At 39.4% G+C, this 17,347-nt stretch overlaps 2 protein-coding genes across 3 annotated transcripts in view; both read right to left on the minus strand.

Moving 5' to 3' along the window:
* The window catches only part of LOC129453110 (uncharacterized), a 309,370-nt gene that overhangs the window by 124,123 nt on the left and 167,900 nt on the right, over positions 1-17,347 (minus strand). The window lies entirely within an intron of this gene.
* Positions 2,111-14,127, minus strand: LOC141359589 (uncharacterized). Of its 2 annotated transcripts, XM_073862273.1 has the most exons (18): positions 13,952-14,127; positions 12,590-12,665; positions 12,356-12,482; positions 12,026-12,091; positions 10,632-11,024; positions 9,790-9,891; positions 9,480-9,712; positions 9,191-9,369; positions 8,893-8,986; positions 8,416-8,542; positions 8,100-8,311; positions 6,460-6,577; positions 6,277-6,368; positions 5,950-6,067; positions 5,404-5,508; positions 3,981-4,166; positions 3,712-3,891; positions 2,111-3,585 (listed from the first exon to the last, which is right to left on the minus strand). In XM_073862273.1, exons 2-18 carry the CDS (start codon positions 12,659-12,661, stop codon positions 3,347-3,349), a joined length of 2,643 nt encoding a protein of 880 aa, XP_073718374.1. In that variant the 5' UTR covers positions 12,662-12,665; positions 13,952-14,127; the 3' UTR covers positions 2,111-3,346. The 2 variants fall into 2 exon arrangements, with proteins under 2 accessions (XP_073718374.1, XP_073718375.1); XM_073862274.1 differs by lacking the exon at positions 13,952-14,127 and having other exon boundaries at positions 12,590-12,962.

Raw genomic sequence — 17,347 nt, forward strand, 5'->3', positions numbered from 1 at the left:
CATATTCTTCCTTCCAACCCCTGTCACTGTGAGAAACTACACACATCATTTCCAGAAAAGTTGGGATTTTTGTGCGTCAGTGCCCACGGCATGGTGAGCTACGTGTGTGTGAAGGTACCATAGGCGCAGAGGCATATTGGGTTTAAAAAACATGTTGCCATAAAGGTGACGTCACTTCACGGGACATCCATGCTTAGTTTAGCAAGACAATGCTAGGCCTTATTTTGCATGGGCTACAACAGCGTGGCTTCATAGACACAGAGTCCATGTGCTTGACTGGCCTGCTGCCAGTCCAGATCTGTCTCCTATTGAGTGTGCATATCAAATCATGAAGAGGAGAATCAGACAATAGCAACCACATACTGTTGAGCAGCTGAGCTTTGTACCAGCAAGAATAAATAAAAATTCCAATTGCAATGCTTGCACCATTAATATCTTCACTTCCCAAAAGATTAGAGCAAATTATTAAAAGAAAATGGGGTTTGTTTATCAAATCCAGCATTTTTATGTAATTCCAACCAGATGGTAATTCATACAGAACAGGGGTGGGCATTCCTGCTCCTGGAGGGCCACTGTACTGCAAAGTTTAGCCCCAAGCCTATTCAAATACACCTGTATGTTATTTCCAAGCCTTTGATTAGATTCTTCAGGTGTGTTTGATTAGGTTGGAGCTAAACTTTGCAGGACAATGGCCCTCCAGCACCAGCAATACCCAACCCTGCTGTAGAATATAGTTTAGTGGCCAGATAAGAAATGGATTGTTTCATGCTCCCTCTTGTCCAGGCTTCTAATCACACAGACAGGCCTGTCATTACAAGAAAAGCTTATATTAAGCAACAGGAAACTGTCTGAACAGTAGGACTGTGATAAAGAAGTTATGTGTAGCATCTAGGTCAGGGTTCCTTAAATCTTACCCTGGAGGGCCGGAGCACTACAGAGTTTGATCTAGGTGTTCAGATACCAACATCAAATCATACTGTGACCCACAGTATTAAATAGTGAGGTCTCTGCCAACACCTAGCCCTACCAAGCTTATGATGAAACAAATTTATAAATAAATATGCTGTGTTTAATTTACAACATGTATTCAATTCAGTACAATACAACTTTGTTTCCCACATGGCACAGTTTAAAAGGGACCACACTGATGATGCCAACAAACAACAATAAACAATAAGAATCTGATTGGATCTGTAGTCATCTCTTGTATTTGTATCTTTGATTAACCATGTGGATGGATGATAGTGGCCTTCCGAGCCAACCAGCAGGCCACTTCTGACCCATGTCGAAGGCTGATAACCACAGCAATTTAATCAAGTAATCAAGCGGGTGTTGTGAAGTGCTTATCCCCTCCAAACCACCTTAATGGTCATACAAAGCTAGGATTATATGAAGTTGTAGCTTCAATATTCCTCCATTTAAAAAGTTTCCTACATGCATTACTGAAGATAAGAGTTATATGACCTTGTTTCCGCATCTGATTTGTAGCCTATTCCTACCATGGGATTAAGTTGTTATATTTAGAGGGATATTTCTATTAAATTGACTTTTTTCTATTAAATTTACTTTTTAATTTGCATTGCATTGCCTTAAATCACTGAGCTTCTTAAAATAATGGCTGTTTTCAAACAGAAGACTGCATCCTTCTGAGGTTGCATACATCATCAAGACTGTCTTATTTCATATTATTAACAATTAGCATATAAAATGGTTAATCATAAATTACTGCAATAAGCATATGGCTTGTGAAAGTAATGCTTATTTAGAAACGGCCATTATTCAAACTTTGGTTGTTGCTTAAATGTAAATTTTGTAACTGATTGCTAATATTGCAATGTTGTTTGTATTCAGTGCACTTTAAAGTAATCTGACCCAACCCTACTAACCAATCCTTGGTATATAAATGTGGCTTACAATATGGTTTATATTTAAACAAGCCTCTACAATGGTTTTACAGTCACAATTTCAGTTTGTTACATCTTATTGCATACTTAATATGAGACATGATGTGGCCTTTAATGTTCCAAAATTTTCATGGTATAGGTTGAATCTAAAAGGTTACATTTTCTCTTCTCCTTAGGGTTGTTGTGTGAGAAGCAAAAGTCAACTATAGTCTGACAAATCTATTTTATTAGGAAATCTATATTTGTATTGTCACCAAGCAATTATATACAAATATTATCAGTTATAATATATAAACATGTGTAGCCCAATTACAATTCCAGTAACTTAAATAAAACAAGAAATGGTATGCAGAAGACAAAGAATATAGTTTGAATATATTGATGTCAGAGGAAAAGTACAACTCTACATATTACATGTTTCAGAAGTTTGGGAAATTTCATCATTTTCATGGGCCTACATGTGAGAGAAAGTGTACAACGTGGACTACCAATTAAAATAACCAAAAGTGGAGATAAAATAAAAAACAGAAACAATAATAACATCTGGTTATGGCTACTGATAATTACAGCAGTATAAGAAGCATGTGACAACAAACCAAGTAAACAAGTGCATATTTCTATAATCAGTTTCAACTTAAGTGGACTTTTTAAGATGTCAAATATGAACTTTAGCTCAAATTACTCCACAAATAATTATAACATGTTAAAATTGCCACTTTGTAGGTATAAATTGTACTGTTTTTGGTTCTGTGCTTTAAAATGCAAATGGGCTGATCTCTGCACTTAATGGCAGGGCCGTGGTTGGATAGTGCAGATTAAGGGGCGGTATTATTTTAATAAGATCCCTTACTGACATCACAAGGAGAGACAAATTTCAATGACCTATTTTTTCACATGCTTGCATAGAATGGTTTACCAAAACCAGTAACCAGAAGTTGGGTTACTGGGTTGATCTTTTTCACATTTTCTAGGTTGATAGAAGCACTGGGGATGCAATTATAGCACTTAAACATGGAAAAAGTCTAGATTTTCATCATATGAAGAGTTTCGTTGCAAAACGAGATAAATCCGTTTTTAACATTTTTGTCAAAACATGTTTATTATTATGTTATTATTTTGTTTTATGGTGCTACTTAGCTGTATTTTTTAAGTTATGAAGGTTTAAATCAAAACAAACCAACTGCAGTTGAATTGATATTAATTGGAATGCACAACCACAAAAACAAGATTTCTGAACAATTAATAAAAACAGAGTTATCTCGTTTTGCAACGAAACTCTTCAAATGTCAACTTAAAATAAATAAAATTATTCAATTTAAATTCCGTTGTCTGCTGGAACAAATCTAACCACAAACTTATTTACAAAAACACAGGAACTTCTGTCAAAACTCCAGAAACCTTTTTAAGTTATCGAAGTACAAACATGCGACTTGAGTTCCAATTTAATTTACGTGGGTCCCCAATTCTTCATCATCTTCGTCCTCAGAGCTGATGTCACTTTGCCAGTCCATTTCTTCCTCTATTTCCAATTCCTCCTCTTCCAGTAGCCTAGGAGTTTTTTCAAGAATGCCTCTATATGTGCATGCCACAGTCTGCTGTTTGAGTCTGAGGTCTTGCAGTCTTCTCTTGAGTAGACAGAGGAGGCCCTTGCACCCATCCTCTGTGAATCCATTTGGATAGCCTATAAGTCCACACATACAAAAATAACAATGCAATTACCTAAACACTAAACATTTAATCAGATAGCTTATTTATGTCAAGACAAATCTTAAATACCAAGTCAATTTGGAGTTTAAATTATACTTACTTCCTGTTTGTGTGCACTCTGAAACAGTGGCCATCAGTAACTGAACCTTTGCTAGAGAGTTCTTAAGGTACTGACAGTGCTGCATCATTTCTTTAACAAGGATCTCCTTTTCTTCTGTCAGTCGTGAGACAAGCATTAGCTGGTCAAAGAGCTTCTTCTTAGTAATAATGTTGACACCGTCTGAAGGAATAAAAACTATACATTAATAAACATATTTGAGAATGATACATTTTAAATAAAATACTAAAAGTTAAATGTTCATACAATACCTGTGTTCTCTTCCTGCCAAGGCCAGATCATGCTCTCTGGAGTTTTGTTGGAGAGTTTCTGCACAACCGAGTTTGTGTCCACAGGGTCACCATCAGGTTGTTGGTTGTATCTCTGGATCTCCTCCAGCAAGCGTTTCTTTTCTTGGCCAATCTTCTGGCTAATCTTCTGACGCCTTTTGTTGCGATCTGTAGTAAGAGCAAAAACAATTATTGAATTTAAGTATTTGCCAATAAAACCCCATATTTGGAATGTGACTTCTGCATTTAACCTATCCAGTGAGTACATGTGCAGACAGACAGAGACACGCGCATACATACAGACAGACAGACACACACACACACGCGCACACACACACACATACAGACTGACACACGCGCACGCAGACAGACGCACAAGCAGACAGACAGACGCACACGCAGACAGACGCACGCTCACGCAGACAGACATACGCACGCACAGACAGACAGCCGAGCGCACGCACAGACAGACAGACAGACACAGACAGACAGAGACAGATATACACGCGCGCACAGACAGACAGGCGCGCGAGGACAGACAGACAGACAGGCGCGCGAGGACAGACAGACAGACAGACAGGCGCGCGAGGACAGACAGACAGACAGACAGGCGGGCGCAGCACAGACAGACAGACAGGCGCGCGCAGCACAGACAGACAGACAGACGCGCGCGCACAGACAGACAGACAGACAGACGCGCGCGCACAGACAGACAGACAGACGCGCGCAGCACAGACAGACAGACAGACGCGCGCGCGCGCACAGACAGACAGACAGACAGACGCGCGCGCACAGACAGACAGACAGACGCGCGCGCACAGACAGACAGACAGACAGACGCGCGCGCACAGACAGACAGACAGACGCGCGCGCACAGACAGACAGACAGACGCGCGCGCACAGACAGACAGACAGACAGACGCGCGCGCACAGACAGACAGACGCGCGCGCACAGACAGACAGACAGACGCGCGCGCACAGACAGACAGAAAGAGAGACGCGCGCGCACAGACAGACAGACAGACGCGCGCGCACAGACAGACAGACAGACGCGCGCGCACAGACAGACAGACAGACACGCGCGCACAGACAGACAGACAGACACGCGCGCACAGACAGACAGACAGGCAGGCGCGCGCAGACAGACAGGCAGGCGCGCGCAGACAGACAGACAGACGGACGCGCGCAGACAGACAGACAGACGGACGCGCGCAGACAGACGGACGCGCGCAGACAGACAGACGGACGCGCGCAGACAGACAGACGGACGCGCGCAGACAGACAGACGGACGCGCGCAGACAGACAGACGGACGCACGCAGACAGACAGACGGACGCGCGCAGACAGACAGACAGACACGCGCGCACAGACAGACAGACACGCGCGCAGACAGACAAATACATACCATTTTGTCTATAAAGATAGTGTTTCTTCTGACAAATGCTAACAAAGAGTGCTTCAATTGAGATCTGCAAACCACGAGCATCAACATGAGTGGCTCCTGCATTTCCTAAATTAAAGGCAAGAAGAAAGAATATTTTTTAAAACCATTAAGTACTGTAAATTGCAAATCGAATAGTAGAAACTGACTTTGGGACAATATTGAATTTGGACAGCAATATCCATCACAACTCATACTGCTTCACCAAAAATGAGAATAAAATATCAGAATTACATGCCAAGCAGGCATGAATGCTGCAAACATGGAGCGCTGGATATTGAGCCCTACTGGCACATTGTGCTTGATGATAATTTTCCATTTGGTCTGATTTGGACTGACCATTCTGTCTTCATTGCTAAAAAGGTTTACTTTAAGTTAAAATAGTAATTGAAGACTTATGACTTGCAAATGGTGTCAATTCCACTAGAATTTAACAATAAGCTACAGCTACATGCATTACAACCAAATTACTCCAGACAGGGTTTATGTATAAAGCATCACTGTCCTTACCACTACTGGCCCACTGGTTTACATCAACAACCCACTGTTTTAGCATGTCATCAGAGCAATGCAACTGGTCCTTCATATTCTTCAGGCTCTCTGTTGCATCCAAAGTCTTTTCTATGGTCTGCAAAACAGTAACAGAAAATCCTGTCATTTCATAAAATAATCCAAAAAGTATATGCTCCTGCCTGATTTAATACAAAAACAACTACATATACACAGCTGAAGTCCTGCACCGCTACAGTGTCTACATAGGGGGTAACAGTTTAATGCATTTTAGGTGTACTTAAAGTTCAACAGTAACGGTTTCCTTTTCTAAATACATGAACACACCTTTTTGAATCTGGAAGACAAGGCAATGTGGAGGCCATTCTCTTTACGCCGATTCCACCCACTTGCATGGACAGTAAGCATATCAGTTCTTACTGTACAAAACAATAGAAAATCTAAATTGTAAATGTAACTCAACATACAACATTAGCACATTATTGTAAGGGTGCAGAGAAGCTTACAAACCTGACTTGGTCATATATTTTGTGGTCAGAGCACATCTGGAAAGAAAACTATTCACTTGTTCTACTTCTTCACCAAGAGTGGTTCCCGCACCTTCCTGGTTCCTCGCATTCCACAGAATCTACAGAAAGCAGTTGACTTGTTAAACAGTGTGGACATAAAGGTGATTGATATTGATGCATATCCCAAGGTCAACCACTGTAGAGGACAGCACATAGGGCAGGGCTATTCAAATCTTACCCTAGAGCAGTGGTCACCAATCCTGGTCCTGGAGGGCCGGTGTCTCTGCAGAGTTAAGCTCCAACCATAATCAAACACACCTGAAGCACCTTAATTAGGCCCTCCAGGAGCAGGATTGGTGACCACTGCCCTAGAGGGCCGAGCACTGCGTAGTTTAGCTTCAATCAAACTTACCCACCTGTGATTTTCTAGTGATCACAAAGACCTTGATTAGCTTGCTCAGGTGTGTTTGATCAGGGTTGGAGCTAAACTATGCAGTGCTCGGCCCTCCAGGGTAACACTTAAACAGCCCTGACACAGGAGCTCATGTTTAACACAAAACACACCCCTGGGGCCTGTTCTTCATACTTGAATTACTCAATTAGGATTTGATTGTTGCATAATCTTTGATTATTCAAGGCTTATACTGGAGTTGTCATCATAGCAATAAGTCTGTAAGCTTAAACCTGAATGGAAGCAGGCTTATTCATGTAAATAAAAATATAGATTGGATGTTGCGGCTTTTTACATGATATGGAAAGTCTGTTACAGCAATGTCTATAGAATTTTAAGAAGCGGAAGATGAACGATAAATATGAAGAACATTCTAAATTCAACGCATATTGCAGGATATCAATAGCTGCACCATATCAATAGCTCTTGTTCTGAAAGGGTTAAAAAACTAGGTGTGTTCTTTGGCCATTGTAACAATCGGCCAATCACAGCATTGCTGATTAATGTTTCTACCATCAATGTGTATTTCAATTTTCACGCAAGGAATTAGTGTGCAATGATATCTGATTATTAAATCTAGCTATTAGGGGTGTCAACAATAATCGATTCAGCAATGCATCGCAATGCGCGCATGCACGATTCAGCATCGATGCAGCAAAGTGCCATAATTGATTATGTCACTGTTTATTTTCTGACCTCAAGTGGACAATAAAATTGTGAAGTTTCAATTACTTCCGGGGGCATAACAACAACAATCAAGACGGGTAAATAAAAACGCACCCTTTTCCATGGAAAGTGGACATATGGGCACATTTCGGATTCTACGAAGTTAATGGGAAACTAGACAAGACTTACGCTGTGTGTAAATTCTCATCTCAGGTATATAATTGTCATTGTCTTAAAGCTGCTAAGCTTCCGTTTTTGTTGAGAATAGTTGCACTTGCCTTGTTGTGTACAGTAGAGTTCTGATGCATCGCAATGCATCGTAGAATCGAATTGAATTTTTACCTGGTGAATCGTAATTGAATCGAATTGTGAGGGCAGTGCCAATGCACACCCCTACTAGCTATACAAATCAAATCCACATGCAAAATTAGTGAGATCATGAATGCACGTCATGCATTGTGGCACTCTACATTAATTGTTGGCTACACAAAACCCTGGAATATAAAAGTAGTTAAATCCATCACCTCGCATTTTGTATTGTGGGCTTTGGCATGCATAACGGACAAGCAATGTTTCATTTTCCGAAGAGGCTGAAGATGAGTCAGGGCCTCCGACACCTTCTCCAGATATGGCACATAACGGCAGGTCACATCCATAGCCAAAAACGTAGCATCCTGGAACTGATTTTGGAGAAACATTGGATACGCAAATATTTCTCCTCTATACATGTTCAGACCTTTGGGGGGGGGAAATAAAGAGCACATTGCACACCAAAAAAGGCTTCAGTTCATCATCTTCTCTTAATATGTTTAATTGCAATTGATCAAATCAAATACCAACCTTTGAGTAAGAATCCATGCCTGCACACAGCAATTTCAACTCCTTCTTCATCCAACTTGTTGGCCTGCTTTGATGTCTCTCTTGCTGCTCTCCAGTGGGATTCCCCACACATCGCTTTTCCTGCAATCTACCAAAGTAAATTGTTTTAACATGTCAGTAGTTAATTCATGGACATTAAATAGAAGGGCTACTGCCCCCTCAAACACACAAACATTATTATCTTAACAATTACAGTCAGGATTTGTCTTGAATTGCCTGATTTACCCATCTTCCATTTGTAGCTCTCTGGAGGATAACAAACCAACAGATGTTGTTTGCTATTTAGCACATAGAAGGTTAATTACAATAGTCTGAGACGATGTGTTGGACATGTGTGCAACAACCAATACTATGGATATACTGTGCCCTCCGGATTGGAATCTAGCTGTTTTTTATCCAACTTCACACTTTTGTCACTCTCACTCTTTTTAAACATACATTTTTGACAGCCCCCCGGACTTCCTCAACAAAATTGGACACCTCAGAGTCCTGGGCTAAAAACACTCCATCAAAGAATCCTGGCTCTTCACTCCTACAAGAAAATGTATTTTGTATTCATTGTAGTAAGAAGTTTACAAAACCAACAGTTAAGGTTACAAAGTCTAACATATATATTATATATTTAACAGCTACAGTATAAACAGCTTAATTTTAAATGGCAGACCTATATTACTATAATAACATTAATACATACATTAATTACTTTGGCTGTTTTTAATGAGCACACAAAACTTACTGGTTTTTTTTCTGGAACCTGTAGAGTTTTCGGTTACCATCAACTGAAACAGCCAACATGTCAGGGCTACAGGCTGGACAGACAAATGGCTCCTTTCCCAGAAGTTGGTTCTTTTCAGAGTTGCAGTACACGTATTGCAGAAAGCTCCTCTGAAAAGCATCTACATTCACTTTGCCAGTCTGAAAAAAGAAACACATGGTAGTTTAGCTTTTAACAACAACGAACTACAAAATCAACCATTTTTGTGGGGTGTGTTGCATTTGTCTTTCAGCTTCAAATTTTTACATACTCTTCCAAATTGCCTCGTTCTCTGGTCCAACATTGCTGTGAAGGCTTTCACTGACATTCCTGGAGCTGCTGTCTTCATAGCCTCAAAGGAATGGAACAGATCTCGGTGAAACAGTGTCTGTGCTTGCATTGTAGCGGGCCAGTAACCACTCCTTACGAAGTCACTGACTTCTGGGGCCCATTGCTTATTGCAATGTTTGCATGTTAGCTCCGGGATCTTAAGATTGTAACGGCCTGAGAGCAAATGAAAAAACAAATAAATAACAAGTAACGTGTCAAATAAACATTTATTTTATTTCACACAATCCTACCATTTATGCAAACCAGTATGATGGATCTACCAGCAGAGATTGCAACATCACCAGTGTCACCGGAGCATATCCTTGGAGGAAAGGATGTTGGCAGCAAACAATCTGCAAGAGAAAAGGATAATCAGGATGACATTAAAGAATGTTTGGGTTGTGAGCAAGTACTTGAAAAACATAACATAATTTAATAATGTTGTCTTTTAGGAGAAAAATGCTAATCAATTGAGGGCGCACTCACATTATCCAAAACAAACCGCGCCCGAATGTTTGCCGAATGTTTGACCCCCAAATCATAGTTCGTTTGACTAGTGTGATTGGTTTGTACTGTGCCAGTGCATGGTTTGGTTAATCGTGCCCTGGCCCACTTGCATAGGTGGGCTCTGGCACTGTTCACTTGGGCTCAGGTTTGAAATGAACAATGTCACCGCAAATCGCGCCAAACGCAATTCATAAGAACAGATTGTCAGCTGCACAACAGTCATAAACTTAATTTGCCTCGGTAAAAAAATTCTGAAGTGTGGGGTAGAGTTAAGTGAAAGTGTGAGTGGTGCAAGCAATAGATCGTCAAAGCAATATGACGGCATGATAAGAGGTCTGCATGTCATCACATCCTGATTGACTCAAACTAGAAGCCCTCAAATTAACATTACAATGGGCTTTGGTGTTGTGGGAGAGTTTACTTTCTGTTTTCTTCAAAACAACTGCATCCTACTGACAAAAGCATTCTTAAACATGGATTGATAAGTGTGACTGTGTGCAGGTGAGGGAGTGGGTACGTTCACACTCGAACATGGTTCAGGCTGGTTGGGTATAATGTGAGTGCGTCCTGAAAAACAGGCACCAACCTTGTTCACAGATGATGTATTTGTCATCATGGAGTTTCACAAACTCTGTTGGAGGGATGTACTTAAAAAAACCATACATTGTGGTTTGCCTACTGTGCAGAGTGTGGCGTTTATGTACCAGTTGATCACACTCTGCACAAAACCACTCAGACGGTAAACACTCCCCACAACGAATGATGGCCTCTTTCTTGTGACAGTGATTACATGTCATTTGGACGATGTTCTCAGCTGTCAACAAGTTGGCAAGGTTTTGTGGCCTTGCCTGTTGCCAACATTGTTGGACCCCTTTCTGCCTTTCAGACCAACTGGACAATGATGGCTGTGGAGCAGGATTTTCAACATCAATGCTCTCAGAGTCCTGCAGAATGTCCTCAAGCCTCTGCATGTTAAAATCTTCAAATAGAGAAAGAGAAAATTTAAACATACAAGAAATCCAACTTTTCAATTCCACATCTTTTGTGGCAGTTACACTGCTTTTAATACATGGAGAGTCCAGTGATAGCAGAAAAGGCAAAAGGATAGTTAAAAATGGGCAAACAAACACATGGCCCTTAAGATTATGTGTAGGTCAAGTGTGAAACTGAACAACCACCACATGATTTTGCTGAGAAACACTGATGCTGTCTAAAGTTATCCTAGTTCTGTCATGGGGACAGAGCGTGATGCATCAAACTATGGTAACGTCAATATTCAAGTGTTTTGGGGGAACATTTTTAGCTGATTAGTTACTAAAATAGCAAAAGTTCAGGTATAATGAAACTTATTTTGTACTTAACTTCTTGTTTTCATATAAAGCAGGGGTGGCGAACCTTGGTCCTGGACAGCCTCAGTCCTGCAGAGTTTAGCTTCAGCTCTAATCAAACACACCTGAACAGGCTAATCAAGGTCTAAAGAGTTAAAGGCTGTTTCTCAATGTCAAGTAAGGATCCTTGGAAGCCAGAATTTCGAGGATGTTACGTCATATACATCCGTCGAAGGACTGTTCCAATGTCGAGGATCCTTGGAATTGCAACCAAGGACTAAGTCCTTTGTTAGAAAAATATCCCATATACAGGAAAGGATGCATGTGTGTATCCTTTGTGCTCTTTGCACTCTCAAAACACCCACAATCCTATGCGCGCAGCACCGAAAGCAAACCTTTTTACTGACGTAATGACGTGCACTTCCTAGCCTGTTCCATTTACGTGTTCTCCAAATTCTAAAGAGGAGACGTGCCTCTGAAGAAAGTGACTTGGGAAGACCAGTCCTGCTAAGGAAGTATCCTTGACATTGAGAAACAGCCACTGAAAAGCTACAGGCAGGTGAGGTTTAATCAGGGCTGGAGCTAAACTTTGCAGGACTGTGACTCTCCAGGCCATCCCTGATATAAAGCATACCTTATGTGTTTTACCTACCAGAATATTGGTAGCTGCTAGTACATGGAGCTGTGATGGAGGAACTTGCACATGGAGACGTACTAACTGTTAAAAAAAAAAAAAAAACGTATTAGAGCAATTCTTTAAAAAAATCTTGGCCAGGTGTACAAAAGTAAACACTGAAACCTTTAACAAACATGGAAGCTATTAAACCTAAATGTATTTGGCATTATAATGTAATTTATACGATGAATGTACAAGTACAGAATATTGACAATTAATACAATTATCAAACCTGCACCTACTCCAAATCACACATCATCACTCACGGTTAAAATATTTGACAAATTTTACAAGATGGACATTAACCAGTAGATGACTCTTTTTTCCTCCGTTTGTTGGTGGTCACGCGTTGTCCATGACAGTCCCTCTTCCACCAGGTCACTTTAGGTCTTGTGACTTCATGCTTCGGAGTATGTGACTCGCGGTTACATTTCTTTATGGACATAGCATGTAATAAAATGTAGATAGGTGAAAAATAGCCATTAGCTAACCGGAGTTCATTAATTACACATATGTGTATATAGCAATAATGAAACTTGCCTGTATCTCTTCAACAAATACATCCCCAAGCATAAGAACAGCTTCGAGTTTGTTTTTGTTAACACTTGCCATTGTACTGAAACACAAAAATAAATGTGTCAGTTAGATCTGAGATCTGCCTTCAACTCAAACTTTCTGACTAATAAAATTGAATGGAAAGACTGGAAAACATTAAAGATATGAGGGTAAAGGGTGACAACATTTTTCTATTTTCTGGTAGAATATAGTGACGTCTGACTATTTGCAATAAAGGTGATAAGAGAATTGATATTTTCATAACAACCTCTTGTTGTAAAAATAATTATATTTATTTATGTATTAAGGCTAAGATTACGTCACCTGATCCAGTGGTTCTCATCTCAATTACAGTCCTCAGTCCCAGAATGTTTTAGATGTCTCCTTAAATAAAACACCTGATTTCACTCATCAGGATCCTTAATTAACACATTAACAAGCTGATGAACTGAATCAAGTGTTTTTATATATGGAGACATCTAAAATGTTCTGGGAGGGAGGCCAGGGACTGGTATTGGGAACCACTGAAATCGATTAGCTATCATCATCAATTTCAGATGTATGTTTTTTTTATTGGTTACTGCAAAATATAAAGCTTTTTATCTGGTGAAGACAAAGACTTTAGAATAAATTGTGCTTAATTAACACATACTTGTGTATTTATGATGACATTAGAAACAAAACATCCCGGGAATCTGCTTCGTGCATCTGCAAGCAACTAGTACTGCCTGCCTGCATTATACCAACGTGCCTGTGTTAGCGACAGATCTCAGATCGGCTTATATAGTGAATGTAGTTGGCCGTATGATCCCAAATACCGACCTGGTGTCAGCACCCATCGATACACCGATTACTGGGACACCACAGCGGCCCGTAAATAGCATTTAACATTAGTTTTTTTCTGCAGACGCGATATATTTTAGTAAAACACAATGTCGTGCACAAAATGTTTAATTAATCTGGGTTAGGAGTCCACGTGCCGTGCTTAGACTACATTATAAACCCTTGGGGGTCCAACCACTTTACCGAAAAACGATAGCTAAAAAACTATATCAGTCGGTGCTGTCAACAGCCATGTCTAAAACCTAAAGACCCAAGTCACAGTATGATTAAAGGCTGTTTTTGTTTTATTTTATTTTTTTACCAATTGCAAGAGGTTTATATACAGCATTAGCAACCAGCTGTGCTAATCGAGCAACCCACTGTTCCAGTAACAACTCCTTTAAAAGCATACGCTGCCGTTTAAAAAAAACGACAACATTCGCGTGATGCAGGAGCGATTAAATAAATAAAATGCTAACGTTAACAAAGTGATCTAGTAACAAAAATAGCATTATTGTTACCCACCTGTTTAAAGATGGACGCGCATCAGGTGAAATCCTCTATTAGTGAACTGAGCTCTGCTGGTGACGTCAATTCCGTTAAAGATGATGCGTGGTATTTAGACGCATTTGCGCTCTATCAAAGTGAATGGAAAGGATTGGCGTATCATATGCACGCAAAAATGGGATTTGGCGTATACATTACACGCCATGTGAAAGTGTAAAGTCGTGTTATTTATACGCATATTGATGAGAACGGGTTGGTTATTTTGAATGCGTGTTTTCTTTGTTTTTATCTTATAGGTTTGTTAATGTTGTGTCACACTGCAGTGTCTTTTGATCAACTAACAGATTTGGGGCAAAATGTGACTATAAACTGTGATCTGGACTCAAATGAAGTTTATTGGATTTTACTGAAACATTCAGATTCTCATACAGTGATACTGCGCTCATTCTCAAACTCACCATTACTTTTTTACCCAAATAAAATATTTAAAAAAAAATATTCAGTAGAGTCTAAACATGGTCTGGTGATATATAATATTACTGTATTTGAGTTAGGGTTTTATTACTGTATGATCACAGGCACAGGATCTCCAAAACTCAGTAACAGCACAAGACTACCCAGCGGGCACCTTGACGTCAATTTGACATCAACAAATAGTCAAGATTTTGACCACCATGTATGACGTGCATGAATATGCATATTTTCATTATATTTTGTAATTATTTCCTTCTGGTTGTAAAGAGACCCAACAAAGGTATCAAACTGACATGTTTTTTGTGGTCCCTATATCTCAGGTCAATATCATTGACATTAAATTGATGTTGATTTGATGTCAGGAAATAAGATGTCAAATTGACGTTAAATTTATGTCAAAACAATGTCTGAAAAAGTATATTTATTATTCATTGTAAATCAATGCGACTCATGTTTAACATCTTGAAAGTTGTAATGGGGAGAGTTAAAAATGTAATAAACACGTGCAAATAAACTATTATTGTTTTTTATTATTATTATTATATTTTCATCACAGTGTCTAAAATATAACATTTTAAATATAAATTTGAAGAATACCATTAATAATAAAATAACATCAAGACGTTTATATGTTTCATTCATACAAGTCAGTTTGGAATGTTTGATCCTGACAAAAAAGAAGCGAGGAAATCTCGCGAGATTACACGATACTGGAGAGTTTAACGGCTGTCTGCGTGATCATCGAGAGTGCATCGAGGTAAGGAAATATCAAGTCAATAAGTCAATGTTTAAAACGCGTAACATAATTTTATTCACACATAAAATGTTGTATGACAAAAAGCACGATGCCAATTAATTGTGTTTTTCTGTAAGTTGTGAACGTATCCGTTATAATGGTTGATTCGCTATTCCACGGGATGTTCCCGCCGAAATTGGACTACGGTTACATTAATATGATTGTAATATGAATATTAATCAATTAATATTATATAGGGTGTTATCAACTTAACCACATTGTTGTTTATTGCTTCAGAAAAGCACATAAATGTAAGGGCTTTTTGGACAACTGTTCGGTAGAAAAGCGTTGATATCGTAGTTCAGTCAGTTTATCCGAGAGGTCTTACAGGCGCCAAAGACACCTCTGTCAGAGTCATTTGTAAAGAGGAGCAGCACGGCAGCTGGATGAGTGCGGTCAGTTAATTAATGCTGCTTGCTTAATTTCGTGTTACTGCTTAAGTGTTTATACTTAAAGTTAGATGATATGTTGGTGTTTTATGGCTCGCGGATTTGCAATAACTGCATTTATCAGGCAATCACACGTTACGTCACACGCTTATGCTTGTACCTGCGGTGGCTCGCGCTGTATCCATGATTTAAAGCAGAGACTAGACTCTTAACTCCTTTGTAAGAAAAAGTCAAGCAGTGTAAGTTTTTGGCATGTGCTATTTGAATTGAAATGAAGTGTAATGGTGTTATTTTGCTTACTTCTCTTGATGAATAATTAGCACGTTTAATGGAACTTGAAAATATTAGTTATATATAAATGTGCTCTTGTTTTCAGTGTACTTTTATAAATCTTTTGTAATGTCTTTGTTATCAGAGCCCTTCAAATTAAACATAGTGATGGTGATCTTGTCAATGCTGAGATTTTAATGCATCAACAGCCATTACATCTGTCTGGATCAGGTAATGTTGTGACATGTTAACCCTGATATTTTACAGTATATACTTAAATGCATTATGCAAGTGTATGCATTACATTCTGATAAAGGTCATCATTTATAGAATTATCTTTTACTATTGCACTAATTTTACTTTTTTATATGTTGTCAAGATTGAACAAGAAACAGACAGCAAGGGTTGTCAGGTCAGAAACGTGATGACACACAAACATAAGAAACTTCACAGGTGAGCTTTTTAAAAACACCTGCTACTTGTTTCTCAGTACTGGTTTATCATTGTCATTAGGAAAATATAAGAAAATAATTCAGTATGCAATGGTCACTGACTGTTCAGCACAGCACTTAATTTCTTCTGTATGTCACTATTCCCTCTATAGTACATGTTTCAGACCCTTCGTTTTCAATAGACAGACACAGAAGTTAATTCATAGTTCAGAGTGGATGTTGATGCAAGTTTTAAAGAGGCTTCATATTGACAGACAAAATGGATCTTTGTGGTTGTGTACATAACAGCATTTCTTTCTGTCTTATCTTTATTATGGCTGTGACAGTATTTTACCACCGCCATGGTAATGCACCAATTCACCACTGTGGTGCGGTGGTTTATATAATGTGTTTGTGTGAGGGGGGAGGTATATATCTCTTTTATATATATATTGAAAATAAAAAATGTAAACAAAGATCATATATGATGTTTCTTAACAAACGTGTGTGTTCATAGGCGGCAATTTCTTTTTCCACCGGTGGGTGCTCATCACAACCTCCAGCTTTACTGGACGCCAGGTGCTCTGGAGCGCTCAAAAGCTTTGAAGAGGTGGAAAGCAGTGCAGTCATGTTTTCGTGTGATTTTAGATGCGAATTGTAAAGTTAAAGGTAATGTTTTTTCTGTGTTTTTGATTGTGTTCATGTTTTGTGTGTAAAAAACAATATTTTTCACACAATTTACTGTATAGCGCTGTTTTCACTGTCCTCAAAGCGGGCTGATGTCTTCCTTGTTCTATGAAGTCCCTCCTTCAGAATTATGTAACGAGTTCTGCTTGTGTAGTTTGTTTAGTGTGTTTCGACAGCAGCTTAGCTTAGCCAGAGATAGGGCTGCACGATTAATGGCACGTGATTGTCACGCGCATCTCGTCAGTAAAGCTGGTTTCTTGATAAGTAATAAATCGCCATCAGCTGCTTTCAGATGGAGCGCCATTTACTACACAGAGCCATAGTTCACTGACAAAAGGGGAAATAAATATCGCATTCATAATCGGCA

Source organism: Misgurnus anguillicaudatus, chromosome 23, assembly GCF_027580225.2.
Source record: "Misgurnus anguillicaudatus chromosome 23, ASM2758022v2, whole genome shotgun sequence".
NCBI lineage: Eukaryota > Metazoa > Chordata > Actinopteri > Cypriniformes > Cobitidae > Misgurnus > Misgurnus anguillicaudatus.

Bases quoted from the DNA above. Each gene is read 5' to 3' on its own strand.
- LOC141359589 (XM_073862273.1), bottom strand. From the start codon at position 12,661: ATGGCAAGTGTTAACAAAAACAAACTCGAAGCTGTTCTTATGCTTGGG. The intron at 6,068-6,276 runs GTGTGTTCATGT...ACTGTTTTGCAG, and splicing joins TGTCTTCCAGATTCAAAAAG to ACCATAGAAAAGACTTTGGA. The intron at 4,167-5,403 runs GTATGTATTTGT...CTCTTACTACAG, and splicing joins CTATCTTTATAGACAAAATG to ATCGCAACAAAAGGCGTCAG.